The 22,120-nt window shown below is 38.8% G+C and overlaps 2 protein-coding genes across 3 annotated transcripts in view; both read left to right on the plus strand.

The window, feature by feature from the left end:
* GRK4 (G protein-coupled receptor kinase 4) overlaps positions 1-2,616 on the plus strand; it is a 38,745-nt gene extending 36,129 nt beyond the window's left edge. For both annotated transcript variants that reach the window (XR_001923207.2, XM_008920921.3), the window contains exon 16: positions 188-2,616. Coding sequence is in view for 1 of the 2 variants with exons in the window: in XM_008920921.3 (XP_008919169.1) it covers positions 188-241 (54 nt within the window). In the remaining variant the exon portion in view is untranslated. The remainder of the gene's footprint in view (positions 1-187) is intronic.
* A 5,571-nt stretch (positions 2,617-8,187) lies between these two features.
* Positions 8,188-22,120, plus strand: part of HTT (huntingtin) — a 79,220-nt gene continuing 65,287 nt past the window's right edge. The window contains exons 1-8 of the mRNA XM_029961741.1: positions 8,188-8,216; positions 12,981-13,064; positions 13,497-13,617; positions 17,197-17,256; positions 19,318-19,397; positions 19,799-19,937; positions 20,183-20,324; positions 21,699-21,877. Coding sequence (XP_029817601.1) covers positions 8,188-8,216; positions 12,981-13,064; positions 13,497-13,617; positions 17,197-17,256; positions 19,318-19,397; positions 19,799-19,937; positions 20,183-20,324; positions 21,699-21,877 — 834 coding nt within the window. The remainder of the gene's footprint in view (positions 8,217-12,980; positions 13,065-13,496; positions 13,618-17,196; positions 17,257-19,317; positions 19,398-19,798; positions 19,938-20,182; positions 20,325-21,698; positions 21,878-22,120) is intronic.

The following is a 22,120-nucleotide window of genomic DNA, read 5'->3' on the forward strand; positions in this document are numbered from 1 at the left end:
TTTAATGACTTGAGATTTGGGGTTGGATTGTGGCTTCCTTTGATTTTTCTTAAAGCATTTAGTTAGTATGGAATAAAATGTGCTGGAGAAAGAGCCACCCTTCCAGCCTTTCCCTTGCCCATAAAACACATAAATAAACAATTGTGTCGGTTCTGCAGCTGAGTTGTCTGTTTGTCTTCTCTTGCAGGTCTGTTTTAAATCTGATTGCAGTGATGATGAGCAGGAGTCCTCCAGACTTTAAATCATTTTACTCTCATCAGAAAGGATGAGCAAACGTTAAATGTTTTATATCTCTGTAGCAAATTGTATTATATATATTTTTTATCTGAGTTCAAGGATTTTTGTACATTTGTACTTCATTTGTTTTAAGATGTATATTTTCACTAAAGCTTAATTGTACAAAAAGCAATGAGTGCCATTTGAGTGAGTGTGTTTCTGTATGTATTTGATTTATCTTGATTAATTTTTTCTCAGTGGAATGAATCTAGGAATACTAAAAGGATTTTAAAGCACAGAGATAATACCTATGGCATCAGTGTAACTTGACTTTGTTTGTTCCTGGTAAAACTCTTTTTGTTAATTAGGATCTTTATTAGCAGTTTTCTTAACTTTAAAATTGCTGTACTGATGAATTTAATAATTCTGGTACTATCCAGCAGCATGGCAGTGCTATTACCTAATGTATCTCTCAAGCAACTGCTAAGACAAAAAAAAGGAATTCAGTGCACTGTGACCAGCTATTAGGAATTGCTCTTTACTATCTGGCTCTGTAGAATATCTTTCTGTATTTCTGTATAAAGAGAATTCTGAACATTTAGCTTAATCTTGTGACAAACTGCAGTGCCCCATTCTTCTTTTTTCTACCCATCTTACACATCCTCTTCATACAGTTTCTTGGCAGGAACCTATGCCAAAATTTTGTAACTATATTTTGAAAAGTGTGTTGTCTTTACTGAAAGGATTTCTTTATACCTGTGGGGACACCTTTTTATTTTTTTCTGTAAATGAAATTGTTTTTAACTCTCTTTAGGATGTTATAATTTTGTAATGGGTTAAAAAACAAAACATGGGCTCTTTTTACTAACCTCCTCTCTGCTTATTATGTTGTAATATGCAATGTTGTGGGGTTGACAGCGATCACTGCCACTGAGGAAAGGGCAAGATAATTTAAAGTAGCAAATTTAATTATGTAAATATTTTTTTCTTATAACCTTTTAAAACAGAAACATTAAAACCTGCCTTTAATGATTGCTTAACACAAATGTGGAGCTGGTATTGAAGTTTGTTATGATTACTTGATGTTCATTAGTAAAACTGATAAAAGGTACCTGAAAGCTAGTCAAACTTCCGTTCTTCTGGACTCACACATGCCAGACTTTTTATTTGGTTTCCAGTAAAACTATTCATCTCTGTGTGAGAGTCAATTTAAAGAGCACATTTCATTAAGAGCCTTTTCTGTTTTCAAAATTTGAGTTAGGGACTTAAAATATAATGGAATGCTCTTGGAGTTGGAGACATGACTTTAGTTACATATTTTGTTCTGTATTCTGAAGATTTGTCTCCACTGAACATTCTTTTTTTTTTTTTCTCTCAAATCTCTGGGGCACCAACCAGACCACACATGTATTGTACACACAGAGCAACTGAGTAGCCCCACCTCAAAAAGGTCTCTGCTTGTGATCCACAGACCCACTGGAAGAAATTTAAGCTGCTTCTGAGAAACTCACAACATACATTTGGTTGTCAAGCCCATCATCAGGTTTTAATTCACAGTATTTGGTCTCTAAAGACAAATGTTTTGGTGGATTAGAATTTGAAAAAAGTTGAAAAACCAGTGTGTTACAGAACCCTACTGGGGCTCAGCTGGTGTCTATCTGAAATTGCCACAGAAATAAGGAATGAGAGACTCTTTTCCTATGTTGTTAGTGCATTTTTCCTGCAGTCTACAGCAGCACACAGGACACCAAAATGACTTGTGGAAAGTACAAAGAAATTGGCAGAGGGAGAGAGAGTTTGACTGAATTACTGGAAGATGGTCTGATGTAATAGTGAAGGGATGGGAGGCTTGACAGAAAGAGAAATGTCTGAAGTGAGGGTGTTGGCTGGAACCATTATGTGTGAGACAATGAGCTGGCATGGTCTGACCTGACCCTCTTAATTTTGTACCACAGTAATAGAAGGACTCTAAAGAGATGGGAATGGAAAAATGGGGAAGTAGTAAAAGTGTTTTATAAATACCTACCTGATTGCAGAAGTCATCATTTCCCTGATTAAGGGGATTAGTTTTTTAAGGTCTTAGGTTTGCTGTTTTGAGGCAAAGGGGGCTGTATTAAGACTGGACAAATGGGGTGACAGAGTGGGTTTAATATCTGCATAGAACAACTTGAAATTGGGCAAGAATACCATGGACACAAGCTGAGTAAATTTTATGAAGAAAATACAGGAATGGGCTTTAATAGATTAAAAAAAAAATATCTGCAAGTTTATTTATCATGTATTTCAAATTTTCTTTCCTCATTGGATGGAGAGGAATCTTAACTTAAAAAAAATCAAATCAACTTCTCTATTTTGGAGTGTTGAGACAGCACATTCTCCAGGGTTCTGCAAAAAAAAAAAGACTAGATGAAGAGAGAAGGGAAGTTGTTCCTAAAAAGTGGTTATTTACATGTCTGCTTCTTTGGACAAGGAACTCCTTGTAAAAAAGCGGAGGATTTGTTTGTTTTTATGAAGTTTTACTTTGTTTAATTTCACAAGTTTTTTCATCAATTCTCAATAATAATTTTGAACTGGTTTTGAGTGGACTACGTTTGCAGGATTCAGACCTAAATTCCATTCCTTTTGAGGTTTGGGTTTTCTTGGTTGGTTGGTTTTTCCCCAGTAGGCTCAAAATGGCATTTTTCTGCTAAAAATTTGTCCCCTTTAGCTAGAAATACAACCACATAATAATGACTAGATATTATCTAACGTGAATCCCCTAAAGAATTAGAAAAGACAGGAAACTGGAAGGATCAACATAACTCTCCTTATACGGTACGTGGAGATGAAGATGTTTTGGTGTTTAAGGTGACTAACATGGGTTAAATGTCTTCATTGGAGTATTGGGAGCTTGGAGATGCCTTTTGAAAGTGGGGAAAGGGGTAAGGAGAAAGGGAGAACACCTGAAAGCAAAATATTGTGGTGTGATAAATTTAACATGAACTTACATCTTGATTTTTTTAGGACACAACTGAGACAAAGAAGGGGAAGGCAGGAGGTTGTGTTGACTGATTTATGTAGCCTTTCATTCCCAATAAAGTGTTGTGGGGGGAGAGGGGGGAAAGCCAAGGAAATTCTTGTTATGTGGTATGACTTCATTGAGATTCTAGATCTATGTGTTGAAGGCTTTAATAGCAGTGAGACAATCCAATAGCCCAGTTGGTGCAAGCTTTGGAAAGATCTATGGAATTCCATGGAGTTATTTGTGTGAGATCAACCCTCCTTTTCTGGGGCTTGTTTTCCAAGCATTTGTGTACATAAGTCTCAATGTCTGCTTGTGTGTACCTCATGAATCTCTGTTTAGCTCAAAATTCAGAAACTGTGAAACAATGTACCAGTATCTTATTGGTTTACTTAATGCTTTTGAATGTTGTGACCAACAGAATAGAATCTTCATGCCTCAGGGTTGGGTTTTTTCCTACTAAAAAAATTGTCAGCTTCCTCCCCTTGGCCCCCCTGAGGTGTAGTGCTCATTACAGAGATAGTGTTATGTTTCTGGATTATAACAACAACAAAACAGTCTCAGCTGAAAAAACGAGAATTTAAAAATAATATTAAATAGGAAAAAACCTGGTATTTCTGTGACAACAGCATTATTGACAAATCTTAGCCTTTAATAGATGTTGTCTTTTTTTTTTTTTCCCAAATCAGTCTTAAAACAGTGGTTTTGAAGGGTTATGAAAGAGAATTGCCTCCATCTCAGAATGAAATTGTTTAATTTATAAATCAATGATAGAAGCTATTAAATACAGTAGCAATCCATTCTTAGAATGCACTCCAATTATTTTTCAAACAACAGTGAACAAGAAATACAAGAAATTTTTCATTGCCATTTGTTGAGAGAATACTTATTTACAAGTTACTAAAATAAGTCAACAGAAGGAATATTTTTCTGTGTTTTACAATTTAGTGTTACATTAATTTAACATTGGAATTACCACTTTCATTTTAGTATAGATTTTCAGAAAATACTTCTCTTTAGGAAGTCCTCGAAAATTTGAATGATTGGAAAGCATCTTTAAACAGAATTCATGTTTACTTTGACTTGAATTACCTGCCTGGCTTATTTTGGTGCTTATGATGTCTCTTCTGCTGAATGTACAATTCTTTTTTATTGTACATAAATAATTGTTCTTATAGTGTAACTTGAGTTTTGCACATGAGATGTAGGTAACTTTTTCTGTCATGTTCCAGATGTGTCCAAAGCACCAGAATTCTTTCAAGGCATAGGAAGCTGACTGTTAAATGTGATGTGTTATCTCCAGCATCTCCAAACCACTGACTGTTCTTGTGTGAGCTGTTTTCCTGGATGTTCTGACATTGTAATTCCTGAAATAAAAGCAAAACACTGCCGCATATCTCAACCACATCTATTACTGTCTAATGTGATTTATTTACCATGTCTGTCATGGTATCTGAGATAGAATAAAAAGAAAAAATGTAATTTGAAAAAAAAATTTACAATTTCTTGAAGCAAAAAATATGTATTGCATACTGTAAGTTTTTTACAAATGTAAGATAGTCCAATCCAGGAAAAAGTGCCCTAGCTTTATTATATTGACTCAGCTGATACTTTATCTCATGGTCTGAATCTGGATTTCTGCATGAATTTCTGTTTGCAGAAAAAATTACTGGGACGGGCTGTTTTTCATCAACACATTTACTGTAATTTTATGACATGAATTAAAGGACTAAGTGCTGAAATGCTCTACAAAACAGCTTCAAATTAATTACTTTAACAACAATACAACTGTGCTATGAAATGTTGCAGATTATCTGTGCCTATGTCAAACCACGTGGGCCAGCAGTCTTGTGAAGTCTGTTGGATTATTTGAGTAGTACCAATTACCTGGTGAATCGTTCACAGAAATGCAGAAATACTGGCCAAAGCGTGACTTCAGGACAGTGAAAAATATTCCTGACATGCTTGTCCAACCTGTTCTTAAAAACATTAGATTCAGAGGTAACCTTATAGACAAGGTAAGAGCATGTTCCTTTTTTTTTTCTCCGAGAGGCTGAGATTATTTCATTGTCATCCACTAAATTTCATATAATCTTTAAAGTGTGCACTGTTAATGCATTGAAATTGTGACTTCGTTTTTCTTTGAGGTGATGCTAACTTTACAAAAATGCCCATTTCTAACCCTGCCTGCTTTTTCTTGCCCCTTGCCTGTTTTACATGACTTTATTTTTGCCAGTGCGGCTGTTTGTGGGGCAGGATCAGTGACACGACACATGCCAAACCACAGGGCAGTAAATTTGGATTGGGAGTACCTACTGATAAAGGTACTCACTAAAGAAAAACCTGATGCCCCCGAGTTGTCTTACAGTTGTCTCAACTCCTGCTCGATGAGCCAGAGGGCTCCCGCTGCCGATCCGGTTCGGAAGGACAAGAACAAAGAGGGATGTGCCTGTGGGCAGGCAGTGCCTCTGCGCTCCTGCCAGTGAGTCAGCAGCCCATAGGGGACTGGCACACATTTGATCTAAAGCTTCAGAGCAGGCTTGCAAGGACCGCCTTGGTTGGTAGCTTGTTTAATCTTTTATAAGAGCTTATGCTCTTCTTAATGTGCTTAAGTTTATTTGAAAGTGTGGAGTGACACATGCAATTAACACAGTGTGTGCAGCATTCCAGCTCTGCTGTCACCTTCTATCGTGTATCATTTGCTAAATAAAAAATTCATGATCATCCACATGTTCCAGAGAAACCTTTCTGCAAGCTTTATCGGAGAAAAATATAATTTTTTTTTTACCTTAGAAGCTCACATTTTGTTACACGTTTATAATGAAATAGGGGTTTGCTCTAAGCTGAATTGCTTTCAGTACTGTGGATAGGTTTACTGCAGAGGAATGTTTCAAATGGTTTGTCTTTTATTAACATGCTAATAAAGTTAACTGGCAGAGCGCTGAGTTACTGAATATTTGGCAGGAATGTGATCTGTGATGACTTCTGTTGGCCTGAATATTCAGAGACATGAGCTTTGCTTCTTTTGTTCGAATGTGCTACCAATAACCAAGTGGAATGACTGGAAATTTCTTTTCTTAACAGTTCCAAGACCTGTTCTCCATTTCCATTGCTGGCACCCAGTTTCATGTGTTTGAGATATAAGTTGAATTACGGGGTCTCATCAGCTGACATTTACAATCTGTATTCAGCGAGTGGATGTATTAAAATCAGTGGTTATAATTGGAAAGTTCACAGTACTGTTGATTTTATTTCTAAGTGCTTAGTAATCTAATCAATTATTTAAATGTTGTATACTGTCTCTTGTATCCTGTGTGTTTAGCGTGTGCTGTGCGAGTGCGGGGAGTACCCCCTGAGGAAGGTGCGGGTGTCCGGCCCCTCACGGGCCGCGGTCACGCCCGCCTTCCGCCACCAGGGCGGCGCCGCGGAAGCAGCGCCGGGCGGCCTCTGGGACCCGGCGCCTCCCGCCGGCTCCGGCGCGCAGGGAGGGCGGGGTCCGCTCTCTGATTGGGACAGAGCGGCTGTCACTCTCCCTGTTTCTTCCGCCCCTTTGCCGCTGTCGCGCACCTGACGCAGCCGGGTGGGGCGGGGCGGCTCGGCGGCGACGCGGGGGCCGCCGGACGGGTCCAAGATGGCGGCGGGGCGGACGGAGGCGGCCGCGGCCCCGGGCAGCGCCCGCCCATTCATCGCGGCTGTGACGGGCCGGGCCGCGCGCGCGCCGGCACTGCGCGGCGCGGGGGCAGGGCGGCGGCAGCGGCGGTGAGACAGCGCTCGGGCCCCGCTGGGGCGCCCTCGAGAGGGGGTTGAGCGCGGTCCGGTGGGGCGCGCGGCGAAGGACGATTGGCCACCATGGAGAAGCTGACGATGGCGTTTCGAGTCCCCTGCGCTCCTTCCAGCAGCAGCAGGGCCCGGCTGGCCCTGCCCGAGGAGCCGCTGCAGGACCGTGAGTGCCCCATGCCCGGGTCTGGGGGGTCCTCCGCGCGCGTCCCTTCGCCCCGCCCGGGCCCGGGCGGCCGCCCCGCCACCTCCGCTCGGCCCCGGCGCTGCCCCGTCCTGGGCGGGAGGCGGCTCCACAGACCTGTCCGGGTGCTGCTGCTACTGCCGCCGACTCTGCTGAAGTTTAAGTGCGGAGTAACTTTCAGGGGGAGCACGTTTGAAAATGCAGCGGTGCGGGTGATGAACGGGGGATACAGCGGTGCTGTGTGGGTTTCACAGGCTGGGTCTAGGAAGGAGAACTTTATTTTCGGCTGATACACTGCTGCAAAAAAAGGCAAACCTCCTTAAGCGTAACTTAAAGCACTCCTTTCAACCTTTTGTTTTCTGGTAACTCTCGAAATCCTCCCTCATAAACCTTGTTTTTCAATGCTTGATTCTTTCTGCGTGACCGTCTTTTCACTGAGCTCTCTCCAGCTGATTATACAGGTTTCTTGAAATAAGGATTCAGGGCAGAGCAAGAGAAATTTCTTCCGTTCTGTAGTTCACTTTCATATCTTTAAGTGTCGATGTCACTTGGTTGATTTTCTTCGGTCTTGTCAGAACAGTGCCCTGAAAGTTCATGTTGGAGTTAAAAAACGAGCATTAACATTTATGAATTCAAAAGTTGAATGGAGTTAAGTCTGAGCTCTGAAAGGTTTGAAAGGAGTTGCTGTGCATATGTCTGTTTGTGATAAACTTCTTTTAAAGTCTTGTGCTGTTACTTGCTGTGCAGAGACCTGAGAGGGATTAGCTTAAATATTCCTGATACCTTTTTACTTTCTTAAGCATGAGGGACAAATGCATTACATCTATGAGATGCTCTGGTGTCCCATCAGGAGGCATTATTGGAGGACAAGGAGCTGTTCAGTACCAAAGTGCTGCCCCTTTCATTTGCGTCCTCTAAAATAGCTTTTACTGAGCAGGTGCAAAGACCCAGGTTTTTACAGGATAAAGACATGAGTCACACTGTTACTTCTTCTCCAGCTATTGGGGAGATGGGGGAAGCAGAAGGGTTGGGGAGCAGGTAACTCCAAAATTGGTGGTTTCACACGGTGCTGGCAGAGGAAGCGAAGCAGCGGCTCCGGGCTCTGGGCCACCTGCTCCCACAGCACACTCTGGTACAGTTGCCAACTAAATTATCACTGTTGGGACTGTTTCTGTTTGGAGAGTGTTGTCTCAAACAGTCTCAATGCATCGTCACACTTGGTGCATAATAGGTGAAAAAGCTCATCTTCATGAGCTGATTGTTTTTAGGTAACTTACTGTAGTGCATTTTTTATATTAGTACTTTGGGTGACATGGGGGATGGATGACCATCTGTTTCTAGTCTTTCCTATATGCAGTTCAAAAAATCTGTCTAGAAAGTTACTGATGAGACAGGTTGTGGTATTTCAAGAGAAAATCCTGAAAATTCTTTGTGATGCTTGCTGAGGAATATCATGCTTGGTTTGGGTGGTCTAAATTTAGGCATATTCTACTCTGAACATTAAAAAATTAGTGTTGTAGTTGTCCTTGTTGACTTTGCTTTGTGTTTAAAAATAGGCTGTGTTTTCAGGAAGCTGATGGGATTGCATGCCCCCAGGAGCAGTACAAATTTAGTGACAGCACTGAGCCTTATAAAAGCCAGTGAAAGGCCATTGTAACAGCCTTTGCTGAAGCTTCCCAAACTTGTAGTGAAATGGCAGGTGACATCTTGGATGTAATTCACAACCCTGTCTGCATTTATTTTTTCTTGTTTGTAATGGACTGGAAAGGAAAATTGTCTCTGTGTTTATCTTCCTTATGGTTCTGTGTAAATAGCACTTAAATATTTTGTACTTCTGTCTGGATCCTGTGTCCTACTGAGGGCTGTCTCCTGCTGTGAAATGTTTTAAGATCAGAGAGATCAGGGTAGAGAAGAATTTATTGTTTGCACAACATGTATCCATGTTTTTCTTCACTTTGCTATAAGACAATGACTCCAGAACTTTTGGTAATATTGATATCCTGTCTTTACTTTTTTATTAAAATATTAATCAAATCCAAGCTTTTACCAAGAAGGTCAGAGCTTTTTCTGTTTTGAGAGATTTTAATCAGCAATAATCATGTGTTATGCTTATGTGATGCATTACAGTCAGATGTCAGTGTTTGGTCCCTTCTCTTATCTCATGTGGGTTTTTATTTTCCCTTCTACTGAAACTTAACTTGAGCTCTCTGTCATATTGCTTCTATGCACTTCTGCTGAGGCATCTGATTTTCTTCCTTATCCATTTTTATCTTTTTCAGACTCTTCGATTTTGTTTTAAATTGGGTGTTGTGTTTTGTATTACAAAGCTCCCACTAACTTAGAATTTTATTAGTATGATGTAAAAATTCAGAGTTTACTCACTGAAACTAAAAAGCAGACAGGTCATATTTTACATTTTATTAATTTTTACTTCTTATCACCTGAGAGAATGACTTATTAGTGTTTCTTCTGGAGAGGTATTTAGCTTTTATTTAGTTAATCCGAAGGTAGATTCCTCACCTTTTCTCTTGTTAACTTGTTCTAATAGACAATTATTGTAATTTTTTTTAATTTTTTTTTTAAACACTTGATTCTAACCATTACTGATACAGCAAAAGGTGCTGCAAAAGCCCAAGTGCTCTCCAATAATATGCTTTTTTCTGTACTCACCAGTTTTTCTGTTTTTTTATGTTTGCCTGGAACTGTGGTCACAGATTGGCTTGATTAGTGCTATATGGATGCCTATCATGAATTTTTGCTTCATTGAAGACCATGTGAACAGTGTGGATAATACATATTACCCTGCCTGACAGTGGTGGTTCCTAGATGGTGTTTTTGGAATTAGCATTTCTAAAGTGTCTAGTAGACCAGTTCTAGTTAACTTGACTACCCATCATTGCCTGTGTTAATACACATTGTTTCAGTTGTCTCCCATGTTTGAACTTAGTTTGTTTCTTGACCCCCTCATACTTCTGTTTGTTATTAATAGAGTAGCTTTTAGTTTCCTGTTATTTTTTTTAAGATTAATGTCAAGCCGTTTGGTTTGGCCCTTTTTCTTATTGCTGGTTCAGCTTTAGAACTTCTCTACTGGTAACATATCCTTAATTTCAAGGTCTAATAAAAAATAGCATTGTTGAGCTGCATCTCTTTGTAGTCAGCTCATCAGGACTCAGAGGGGAAAATTATCCAGGCTTGATGGTTTTCTTACGTTGTTCATTAATCTTCCTGGCTAGAGATGGTCTGTAGAAGTAGGCAGGAGATTAAACTCCTCTGCATGTGAGATGAAGCTTTCCTGTAGATAACTGCTACTTCCAGTATCTCCTGCCTTCTGTTATTCATTAGATATGTGTGATTGATTCATCAAATGTGTGATGCTGTTGTTGCCCCCCTGGGTATACTCATCAGCAGTTTGCCTCCAGACTTCATGATACTTCTGAATAGAGCTTTATTTTTGTTTTTTAAATAAAAAAAATTGTATGTTCTCTCTAGATCCTGTTCTGTTCCCCTTCTCCCTCTGTAGGCACAGAAAATGTGTGCATGCACGTGATGTACGTTGTGGCTTTCCTTCCACTTTTCATTTCCTTAAATAATTTCTTTAGAATTTAAATTTTCTCTAGCCAGGCCTTTTTTAATTTTTAAGTTAGTTGTTTCAGGAAAATTTCCAGTGGTAGATTAAATGTTAGTTGAGCTCTCTGTTTACAGTTGTCTACCTGAGAGATTGATCTCTATTAGTCTGAGCAGTATTGAACAGCAGAGCCTACCTTGCTCAGGGCTATATTATGTAGATAATAAAGAACTTTATTCTGAAAGCAGTCTCATTCAGCAGTATCTTTAATGTGTTTTGTATCTGGAATACTGAGCTTATGTGCAAGTTCAGATGTGCCTGTTCTATTTTTGGGTTGAATGTGTGCTGGAAATGGTGCTCATAAGAGATGTGGGCAATGCTGGGCAAAATTATCCTGAAAGGTGAAATGATTTATTTTCCGAGGTGGCTGTTCACATCAGTGGTGCTGACGTTGTGAAATCAGATGGGCACCTTGGGGAGTATTTGATGTGTTGTTAGAGATGATCTGAAATGCTGCTGAGGACTCTGGTGCTTTTTCAAGAGGGAGAGAAAGACACTGTGTATCTTGGTCCAGTTCAGGTTGTCTGCTCATGTTCTGCCAGTAGCTTAAGAGCACAAGCCCAAGAAGGGATCCTCTTTGAGGAATGCTGTAGCTTGCCTAAAAAAATTGCTGCCAAACCATAATGGAAAAATGGCCTTGTTCAGAGCTATTCCTTAAACTTCTAAAAATGGAAGGTATTTCTGGGATGAGATGAGAGGATCTTTGTGGGAAAAACTGAAATCTTGGGAATAACGTAACACTTTTCAACCCCCCACTTCCAACCTGATGGAAGAAAAAGGACAGGGATACTGGCAAAGAATGACTTTTTCCAAAACCGTACTATTATTTGAGCTAAAGCTCTTAAATGTTACAGTGTAATTCTTAAAAAAAAAATTGTCAGACACTGTATTTTGAGTTAGCTTAATTTACTGTGCTCATTGACTACTTGCTATTGGTCCTTAATGTTGTGGTAATGATATTAATGCAACTTGAGGCTGTTCACATGTTTTTTCAGCTTCTAGTTCAGAGACACTGTTTTGCTGTTTGATGAGTTTTGCTATTTTTTGCTAAGACAGAAAATTATACACTAAAAATACAGGTGATCAGTTTTCACTTGAAAAACAAAAAGGAAGATTCTCTGTGAATGTAAGTGAAAGAGCTGTAACTCCTTATTGTGAAACAGACTCAGGAAAAGTACCTTTGGGTGTGTGGTTTTGCTCTAGTGTTGCTACTGCTTAATTATTTAAAAGTAACATCTGCTTTCCTAGAAGTGATTCTGTGTCAGTAAAGTTAGGAGTAGGAGATACTGCATGCTGAAATAAATTTTCACAGTCATGGTTGAGAGTCTGTCTCGCTCTCTGTTCTCTGTTCCTTTGTTGGGGGTGGAGCAGGGAAGAGCTGCTATTTCAAGAGCTTATGTCATGCTGAAGTGAATGTTAAACAGATTTTGTGAAGTAGAAGCTTTTCATATTGTGCTCTACATTATTTGTGGATGCACATCCTTTGATTGTGTGAATTTTACCCTCTTTCTTGTACACTCTGGGCTATACCAAGTGTTACTGTAGGGACATTATTCTCGATGGGCAGAGACTGTGCCTTGAGCTTTGCTATTTTTGTAATTACCATTTGGAGGAATGTAGTCTATGATTGGATTGCTTTGTCATCTTTTGCAGTTCACATACAACATGGTCCATTTAATAGAACTCAAGTTCAAGACCTTGGCAGACAAAAAAAGTCTATGATGATATTATGCATGAGGAAGGTCTTTTTAAAAGTGGTATTTTTTGTTCTCATGGCTTCTTTTCCCCAACCTTTTTCATTCTATCAGTTTCTTTTATTTTCACTTTGTTCTAGGTCGGCTCCACTTTTTCTTTCCTTTTCATTTACTCTTCTTCATTTTTCTTCCCCGAATGTTTTCTCAGTGAAAATTATAGAATTAATATGATATTCCCTGTTAAATGATTTATTGTCTTTCTAAGCTTGTGTCCTTCCCTTTACTTGTGTCCTACCTGCTCTCAGCAGCAGCTGGCATATGGGGTCCTGGGGTTACAGGTGGTTGGTATAAAGCTGTTTGTCTGATGACCAGAAAGTGCATCTTTTTCGTGTATAATCATTAGACGCTGCTCCAGCAAGAGTGTTCCAATGGTCACTTTTGAACTCTTGTTTCAGACTCATTGTCATTATTTTCTTCCTTTAGAAAGAAAGAACTTTCAGCTACCAAGAAAGATCGAGTGAACCATTGTCTAACAATATGTGAAAACATCGTTGCTCAGTCTTTAAGGTAAGACAATGTCTTTATTGCATTAGGATGAATAGCAACTTTGTAGTGTTACCTCTTTGGAGGATTCCTGATAATTGCTGGTTTTAAGTGCTGAACTTCTGTTTAAAATTGAAATGGCATGATTTTGTGCTTTTAACCATCCCAAGAAGTTGAAGAAGTACTTTTGTTTTAACTGTTGGTAGAGTAGGCATTATCCTTCTACTGCAGACAGAGAAACTTAGGCACAGAGGTCAAATACTTGGCCAGGTTATGTAGAAAAGAGCAGGGAAATGATCTCCCAACTCCTAATGAAGTGTTTTAATACACTGTATGTCTTCTCCTCCTGTGTGTGTATAATATATGTGTAGTTGGATTATAAAACTCCTTCAAAAACAGCATTAGTGTTTCCTTTTCAGAGTGCACATTGTAATTTTCTAATGTTTGTTTATTTAGAAATTCTCCAGAATTTCAGAAGCTGCTGGGCATTGCTATGGAACTCTTTCTCCTGTGCAGTGAGGATGCAGAATCTGACGTCCGGATGGTTGCTGATGAATGCCTTAATAAAGTTATTAAAGTAAGAACCACATTTTGCCTTTTCTTGATGCAGTGTCCTGTATGAGTTCACACTAATGTTCTTGCAGTTGCTTTTCTTATTTCAATAATACCTCATAATGTAAGAGGCTAAGTAAGCTTCTTTACTAAATTCTGTACGTGCTCTTAGGAGAGCTTCTAATGCCCAGATCAACATATTTAACTTGTCTTCTGTCATTCATTGTTCCAATCTAGTCTTTTGTAGAGCTGTTCATTAACTTTGTTCTCTTCAAGTTAACCAAAACAAGAATGTTGGCTTTTCTAAAATCATCTTGTGTGGGAGAAATACTCTGTTATTGCTCTGTAAACATAAAGATACTTAGCATGAGGAAAGGTAAAAATATTATTTAAAAGCTGCTTGAAAGCTGTAGTGCCTTTTTATTCTGGGCTAGTAGTATGCCCCAATTCAGGTAGTGTGATTTGCTGAGACTTCTAGGAGGAGATTTGAGGCAGTACTTAGGATAAATATGGTGTTCTGGAGATTGTTTATTCCCCTACTGTGATCCAGAGTGAAGGGCTTGTTGGAGAACAGCAGATGGGCATTCATAGGAGGTCAGGCAAGGTCTAAATCGTGATTCAAAATATCTTAAAATGAACCTTTTGAGTAAATCCTTGGAGCTGCTGCTTTCAGGACAGGTTTGCCTTCACTTGCGCTTTTTTTCTCCCTGGAAATAATTGAACTTTAAGTCAACCTTAGGTACCTGCATAATTAACTTAGTTGATGCAAGCGCTTTAGAAATACGCAAATAATAATTTTCTTTAGCATGAAGGGGTGCATAGAAGCAAGCAAACTAAGCATCCTTATTTCTTTATGGATTTCCTCAGTTAAGTTCTGTTTATTTGATATCTGAAGGAATTAAGTTTTGGGGATTGAGCTTGTGGCTGAAAGTTGTGTGAAGAAAGCTTACTCATTATGTAGTGTATTCCATAATGATAGGGAATGAGGAAGTGCAGGTGCCTTCCTTCTTTGTTTTGCCCTGTGACACTTTACTCTTTTCACTTTGATTTAAATGTTTTTCCATTTGTGGGAGAGCATTCTGTAAAATGCATACACTATTATTTAACTTAATTTGCTTTCAAAGATACTCTGAAACTGCAAACATGCAAACTTACTTCCTACTTTCTGTGAAACTCTTACATGTGCTTGATATAAAACTTACCTCATAAATTCCCTATCTATTTAATGTTGTTGCTTTCTGGCGTGGTTGAAGGTAACTTGAAAAACGTTATTTTTTTTTTCCAAATGCTTGTATGGTAGTTGGTTTTGTTTTAAAGATTAAAGTGATTTTAAATGACAGAGTCTTCTATCAGTCCTTAGGCTTACCAGTTGGTCACAGCTCTGAAATGGTAACAGTGTGATATTCCAACCACATGGATGTATCAGACCGTTATGGAAGCTGGTTGTAGCTTGTATCCTGTTTCTATGTTTCGTGCTGTGTGTGAGCAACTTTGTCTTTAGGCAGACACTCTTGTGTATAAATACAGAGACAAAAAGATGTGCAGTTTTATTTTTGGTTGTGCAAGTTGCAGTGATGCTTGTGATGAGTGGAACAGAGGTGTTGGACCCCCGAGCTTGCATTTTAGACCAAGTTCAGCTTTCTTTAGTACCTCAGGCATTTTTAGAGACTAATTCTTTTGCTAGGTAGATGTTTTGTATTTTCTCTCTTGAAATTGGAGAATATAGATGTAAGCATTACTTGTGTAACTGTGTGTCTGGAGTTTATGCTCGTTAGTCTAACTGAAAAACTAACACTTCTGTGTTAGACAAGGCTGACCACGTAACTTTAGACAAGGACTCTGTAGGTCATCTTTAAGTATCACTACACTTGTCTGTCAGAACCTCAAAGACAACATACATGGCTCAAAATTTAAACAACCTTGGTGATACCTTTAAAAGAAAAAATACCAAGTTGTGAGTTTACCAGTTTTCTGTGGGTAAGGTCAAGCTGTCTTGTTTCTGAAGCTGATGCAGTGTTGTAGTATTCTCTGTGCTAATGATACTGATGGGACTCTTCACACAGATTGGAGTACAGTTGGTCTCAGTAATTGGGTTTTATTATTATAGTTATTTAGAATGACTGTGCTTACAATTTTTTCTGATGACATTTTAAATTCTAGCCTGTTAAAATTATAGTTTTACACCAGCAACAAGAGTTGCTCTAGTTGGGTGTGTTGTAAGGACAACTTAGCCTTGAATCCAAATAGTAATTGGTGCCCTCTTATGTTGCTTGATATCCTTATATACAGGGGCAGTGAACATCTCATAAAAAACTAAATTTTATCAAGTAAGTCCTACCTGCTGTCATTTAGGCACCTGCAGTCTACAGTGGGTAGCTTATGTTAATATAAAGATACAACCCAGGTAGGATTTTTCTAGGCCAGTTATACAATTGACTGGTATAATTGGCGTGAGTGGAGTTTTGGGGCATACAGTTTTAGGCTGGGGGAAGTTGTGGTCTGGAGGAGCCACAGGCACTTCACTAACCCTGCTTAAGCAATTGTGGCCTGCAGCTCAGTGTGTATCATAAGATTTTGTAGTCACCCTGAGTAATGCCGTGAAGATGTGAGTTTAATGATTGGTGACCAGGAAGGCAGTTAGAAAATTAGAAATTAATAAATTATTGAGCGGGGAATAAAGAATTAAATATTAAACGTTAAGGCACTGTATGAACCCATGATGCAGGCACTTTCACAATGCATGGAGCTCTCGTCTCGTCTCAGGAAGGGGTGGTGGAAACGTTCAGAAATTGTAGTACGCACTGGAGAGAAAACTGGAAGGGAAAGGGTAACCAAATGTATACAAATTATTCTGCATGAAGAGATTATATATAGCAGAACTGTTTTCGTATCTTTTGTATTCTCTGATACTTCAAAGAAAGAGAACGGCAGAGTTGAGGTGAACAGAAAATTCCTACTTCTCAGTGCTTACTTTCGTTTCACATACATGGGTTCTTGGCCAGAGTGCAGGTTCAAACTACAAGGTGTACGCTGTTGCTGTGTGCTTGATCAGATCTTGGGAAGTGACACTCGTGGGGTCCAGAACACCTTGTGGTACTAAGTGGCTGCAAAAAATAGACTGATTGATGAAAGAGGGGATTTTTCAAGGGCTGTTAAAGGTAATGGTACAAATACAGCTTCAGTTTGAGAAATAGTAGTAGGCTGCTTGGCAGTGTGGGTGTATAGCAGGAGATGCCTCTTGCTGCTTGGTGAATACTATTCTTGTGCTTTAATCTTCTATTCCTGAGTATCTGTTCCTGGCAATTGCTGGAAAGCACGATGGGTTGGCTCTGCTTGGAGTCTGATCCCATATGGCCTTTAGTAGGTAGAGTGGATAAAGCAGTCAATATTAGCTACAAATAGAGTTTGTGGAGTTTGTCTGCATTTGCGTGAAGGATAAAGGTGTCCCTCCTCAGTGTTTATTACTTTCCTGGTTATACATCAAATGTAGGGACCATGAGACAGTTCTGTGCCTTTTTTGAAACTGTTCTATTGCAAGTGTAATGTCGTTCCTGTAAACTGCCTCCCCTCTGATACAGTGTGTTCTCAATTAATTTTGTTGCAGGCTTTGATGGATTCCAATCTTCCCAGGTTACAGTTAGAACTATATAAAGAAATTAAAAAGGTGAGTTTCTTTCATGTCCTTCTGAAATATGGTATTCATTACCTGTTTTGGTATATTGGAATGTAACATTAATGTAAATGAATGGTTTGCCTTTTAAGATCAAGGTCAAAGCTTCATTTTGGAAGGATTTGTGACTGTTCAATGTATTTTTCTACTGAATTCTTCACTGTTGGCCCCGTTTTTCAGATTTAACCACTCCTGAAAGCTTATCTGGCAGAAAATGTGTGAGCATTTGGTGCGAACAGCAGTCTGAGTTAACCTTAGTGACTCCCAACCCAAAGGAATAAGGCATGTTCATGATGTTTGCTCCACTAACTGAGCTGGAAAGAACAACTTGAAGCAAAAGGGTGGAGAAAAGTAGATGGAGTACAGTGACATTCTTAATTGACACAACCTCTTGGAGGAATCATTTGATCAAGACTTGAAGACCTGCTACAGCTACTTTATGAATATGTGATGTGTACTTACAGCTTCTTACAGAGGCGTAGAAAAAATACTGAAGCATCTCTCTTGGCACCAAAAGTCACAATTTAATTATGGTCACAGAAAGAAATTCAGTAATAGCCTTTTTGAAGTCTGTGACTACAAAAGAGAAATGCTGTGTTCAGGACAATATTACTGAAATAATCTCTCTTGCAACTATAAACATAGAATCAGGCTTGTATAGAGAGAAAATATGGGTGTTATTTGTCACACACTAATAATATTGCTTTTTGTTATTTTTGGAGAGGAATGCTAGAACTCTAGAAAATAAGTCACAGAAGCAATGTGCATAGCTATCCTCCAGCAGATTTGGACTACTTGTAGGCCCTGTAGGAATATCTTACTGTATTGTTGTGCCTTGATGTCATGCAATATTTTTGAGGGTATGGAAATGGACATATATCTAATTAACAGAAAACAGCCAACATATAAATTGCTCTGAAATTTTAGCACATTGTGACCAGCTGCAGGAGGAAATATTTTGTTGTTCAGGTGGCATGTGTTTCTTGAAAGGTGCTCTCAGATTCATGACAGAGGTTTGAGAGAGGTAACAGGAGTACCCAGCAGACTAAAGTTTTTTTGTGCATCAGTTGGATCACTTTAGGAACCGTGCCAGAATCTGTTGTTTGGTTGTGAACCTGAAAAATTTGCATTTTGTAATTCAGATGCAAGTATTTTTTCTTGTCATGCTAAAAAGACCACAAGCCTTTGATACACGAGTGAAAGAAAGAAAGAAAGAAAGAAATGACAGTTTTTAAACATCTCAGCTCTGTCTTCAGAGGGACTTGATTTGAGAAGCACTTTGGTTGGGTTTCAACTACATTAGATAGACACTTTCTCCTAGACTTCCATAGTTTTCTTTATTTCCAGCAGTGCTAAGGAGCTGTACTATATCCTTAGACACTAATGTAAGGGCATTCTGGCTCAAGTCAGGTGCACAACTGAAGGTGTCAATACAGGCAAATCATCATCATCATCATCATCATGGCTAGGCTTCACGAATGAAGATTTGGGAAGGGCTCTACCCATGTTTGTTGCAAACACGTTGACAGGCAAATAGATACTAAACTTAAGCAGTCAAGCCATTGTGAAGTGATACAGATCAGTATGTTGATTTATTTCCTTTGGTGTGCTCAGAAGCTGAATGTTATTTATTTGCATATCTTCACTGCTGTCAATTTTCTGCTGCATTTATATCTCTACAAGTGTTCCAGTGATTTTTAGACTTTCATATCATCAGTGTTTCTTTGTTGATTGATGCCTTTCTCTGTGGTATTTTAAGCAGATTTCAGCAGAGTAGAGATCTCAGACATTTCCTTCTCTTTCATGGTGTTGCTTATTATTCATTTTTGGGTCACTCAGAAAATTCCTAATACCAGCTAGAAAAAAATGAAAGTAGTCATGGAACTGACTTCTTTTTGGCTAAGGGAAATTTATGGCTTCCAGACACCTTACATTTTTATCTGTTTAAGTAAAATATATTCTCTAGTATACATACTATATATTGTATATTATAGGCAGGTTTTTTTAGGAAATGGTTTTGCTTGACTAAATGTAACAATTACATGCTCTGTCTAGAATGGTGCTTCCAGAAGTCTGCGTGCTGCACTCTGGAGATTTGCTGAGCTTGCCCATCTAGTTCGGCCTCAAAAGTGCAGGTAATACATCCCTAGTAATGAACTTTCCAAAGAACTTTTAAAGAAATACAGATGTTAACAAAACGTTACTGTTCTGAAGTTTTAAATGGGTAATTAGGAGGTTGGAGGAGTTTCTACCACCTTATTCTCTCTGGAGTAGCTTTATTTGGTTAGCTTTTAATGGAGTTTTAGTTCTGTGCTATACATGAATGTGGGGAAGAGGGGGAAAAACTTATGAAGACAATGACTTGTGGTTTTTAAGTTGTATTCTTGTATTTTCCTTTTTTCCTACATTCTATATAGCTAACAGGTATATTTTTGTATGATTTAATAATACCACAGAATTTGAGTGTGAATTAAAAATAGTTAGATGGTACCATTGTTCTGATCTCAGATTAGTTCTTCTCCTTTGCTGTTCTTAGGCCATACCTAGTGAACCTTTTGCCCTGTCTGACACGGATAAGTAAGAGACCCGAAGAATCGGTGCAGGAGACTCTGGCTGCAGCAATACCAAAAATCATGGCAGCATTCGGCAATTTTGCAAACGACAATGAGATTAAGGTACTTTTCTTTACCCTGTTAGTGCTTCCTGTTATATCCCAAAGCACAGGCAGCTGTCAGCATTATCAGACAGATGTTACAGCAAGCGATGTTCCAGCTGCCTGTCCGAATTAAGGCAGAAGTTGCCCTTGGTTGTTGTGCATGAAGTAATGCTTATAAAAAATGAAAAATACTTTTGTGGACTTCTTAATTCACTTCTGTCTTCTTTTTTTTCTTCATAAAAAGTAAGGTATCTTTGTTTTTAGGTTTTATTGAAGGCTTTCATAGCTAATCTTAAATCCAGTTCCCCTACTATCCGTCGAACGGCAGCAGGATCAGCAGTAAGCATCTGTCAGCATTCCCGGAGAACACAGTATTTTTATGCCTGGTTATTGAATGTACTTTTAGGTAAGATTTGGGGGGGGGAATTAATTTGCTTTATGTGTAAGTGTCCATGTAAGGCACTTTCCATATGTGGAAGGTTTTCCATTAAAGCAAGGATACTTAGACTACCAGTGACACTGCTAATGCTTTCTCTATTTTCTGTTAAGTTAGATGAAGATATTTCTAAAGCTGCTTGTATCTCTCTGTCTGGTGCAATGCTAATCAGTAACATTGAAAAGAAGAAGCTAAAGTTCAGGAAGCAAATAGCTTGTTTGAAAATGAGGAGTGCTTGGGATTCTGGGAGAACTTGCTCAGGGTCAGGAATCTGAAGACTTGCATGGTTCCTCACCTTGGTTGTTAGTTATTAGTTCAGCAGGTCTGAGGTAAAGGATATGACTGCTGTGTTCTGGACCATGAACACATACCCTGTAACCTTTTTTAGAAATACCACCATGAAGATTCTGGTCTAACTTAGACGAGAAATGGAATTTTTTTTTCTATTTAAAAGCACACAACTTTCCATCAGATATTGCTTCCATATTTCTTCAGCTGGGAAATTTGCATGGTCTTTGCGTTGCTTTGCAACTCATGTTGAGAAGTTTCTCTGGATTTCAGAAGAAACATGCCTCAGTTTTGTTACTGAGAAAGGGTTCTTTAGTATGTAGACTATATTGCAAAAGGAGAGGTAAGGAAGACCAACAGATACAAAAGGCATTATGGTGTCAGCCTTGCTGCTTTCAAAAACATGAGAAAAATTAAAGGTGATGTGTGATAATGTCCTGGCAATGGTACAGAATTCAGACAGAAGAACTAATAGGAACTCCGTGAATTGATTCTGATTCCCCCCCCCCTCCCTGTTTTATGTTTTCTTACATAACTTATATTTGTTCTTAATATGTTTTGGAGTTGGCTGTGATTAGGAGGTAGATATATGGAACAAGCTTCCCAATACTTGATGGAAGGGGCAAAGTGTAAATGTCTCTCATTAGGATGGTAGTGCATGTACGTGACGGAATTACATTTGGCCATAAACTGCCAATTGAATATAGGAGGCAGGTGAGAGGAGGAAGAGAGTCTGAATCACTTGGTGAAAGTCTCAGGTATAAAAAAACCAGAAAATTTGTTGTGTTTTTATGGAGTAAAAAGAGGTAGGGAACAGAGAAGGTGATACGAGATCCTCTGATCATTCTTCCATGTTGCTTTAACTAATTGTCAGGAATATTCATGATGTATTTTCAAATGTTTCTATGTTTAGAAAGCATTCTTAATTTGCTACTAGCTTTTGGTTGTTTTGAGTTTTTTATTTAAAGAAGCCATTATATGGACTGCATGAGATAACATTTGTGTTGAAACTAAACACTGTCAGTAAGTGATTATCTGCTTCATTTCTATCCTCAGGCTTGTTGGTTCCTGTAGAAGAAGATCGTCCTACTCTTTTAATTCTGGGTGTTTTACTTACACTGAGGTATCTCATACCTTTATTGCAACAACAAGTAAAAGATACCAGCTTGAAAGGCAGTTTTGGCGTAACAAGGAAAGAAACAGAGATTTCACCTTCACCAGAACAACTTATACAGGTAAAATATGAATAGTAACCCTTATCTGAAGAGTACTAATTGGAAGGAAAATAAATGAATCTTGATCCAGCATTAGTTTGATATTGAACATTCTAAATGCTTTTCTCAAATTCCTGTTCATCTTGGTAAATGATAGTTGATCCAGTGACTGGAGTTATTGATAAGTAATGACGAAAAATCCCAGAAAAATGAATCAACAGTACTTGTTAGCTGCTCCCAAAGGAGCTAGGAGGTTATTGTGGT

Source organism: Manacus vitellinus, unplaced genomic scaffold (genome assembly GCF_001715985.3).
Source record: "Manacus vitellinus isolate BGI_N305 unplaced genomic scaffold, ASM171598v3 scaffold_0_pilon, whole genome shotgun sequence".
In the NCBI taxonomy this organism is placed as follows: Eukaryota; Metazoa; Chordata; class Aves; order Passeriformes; family Pipridae; genus Manacus; species Manacus vitellinus.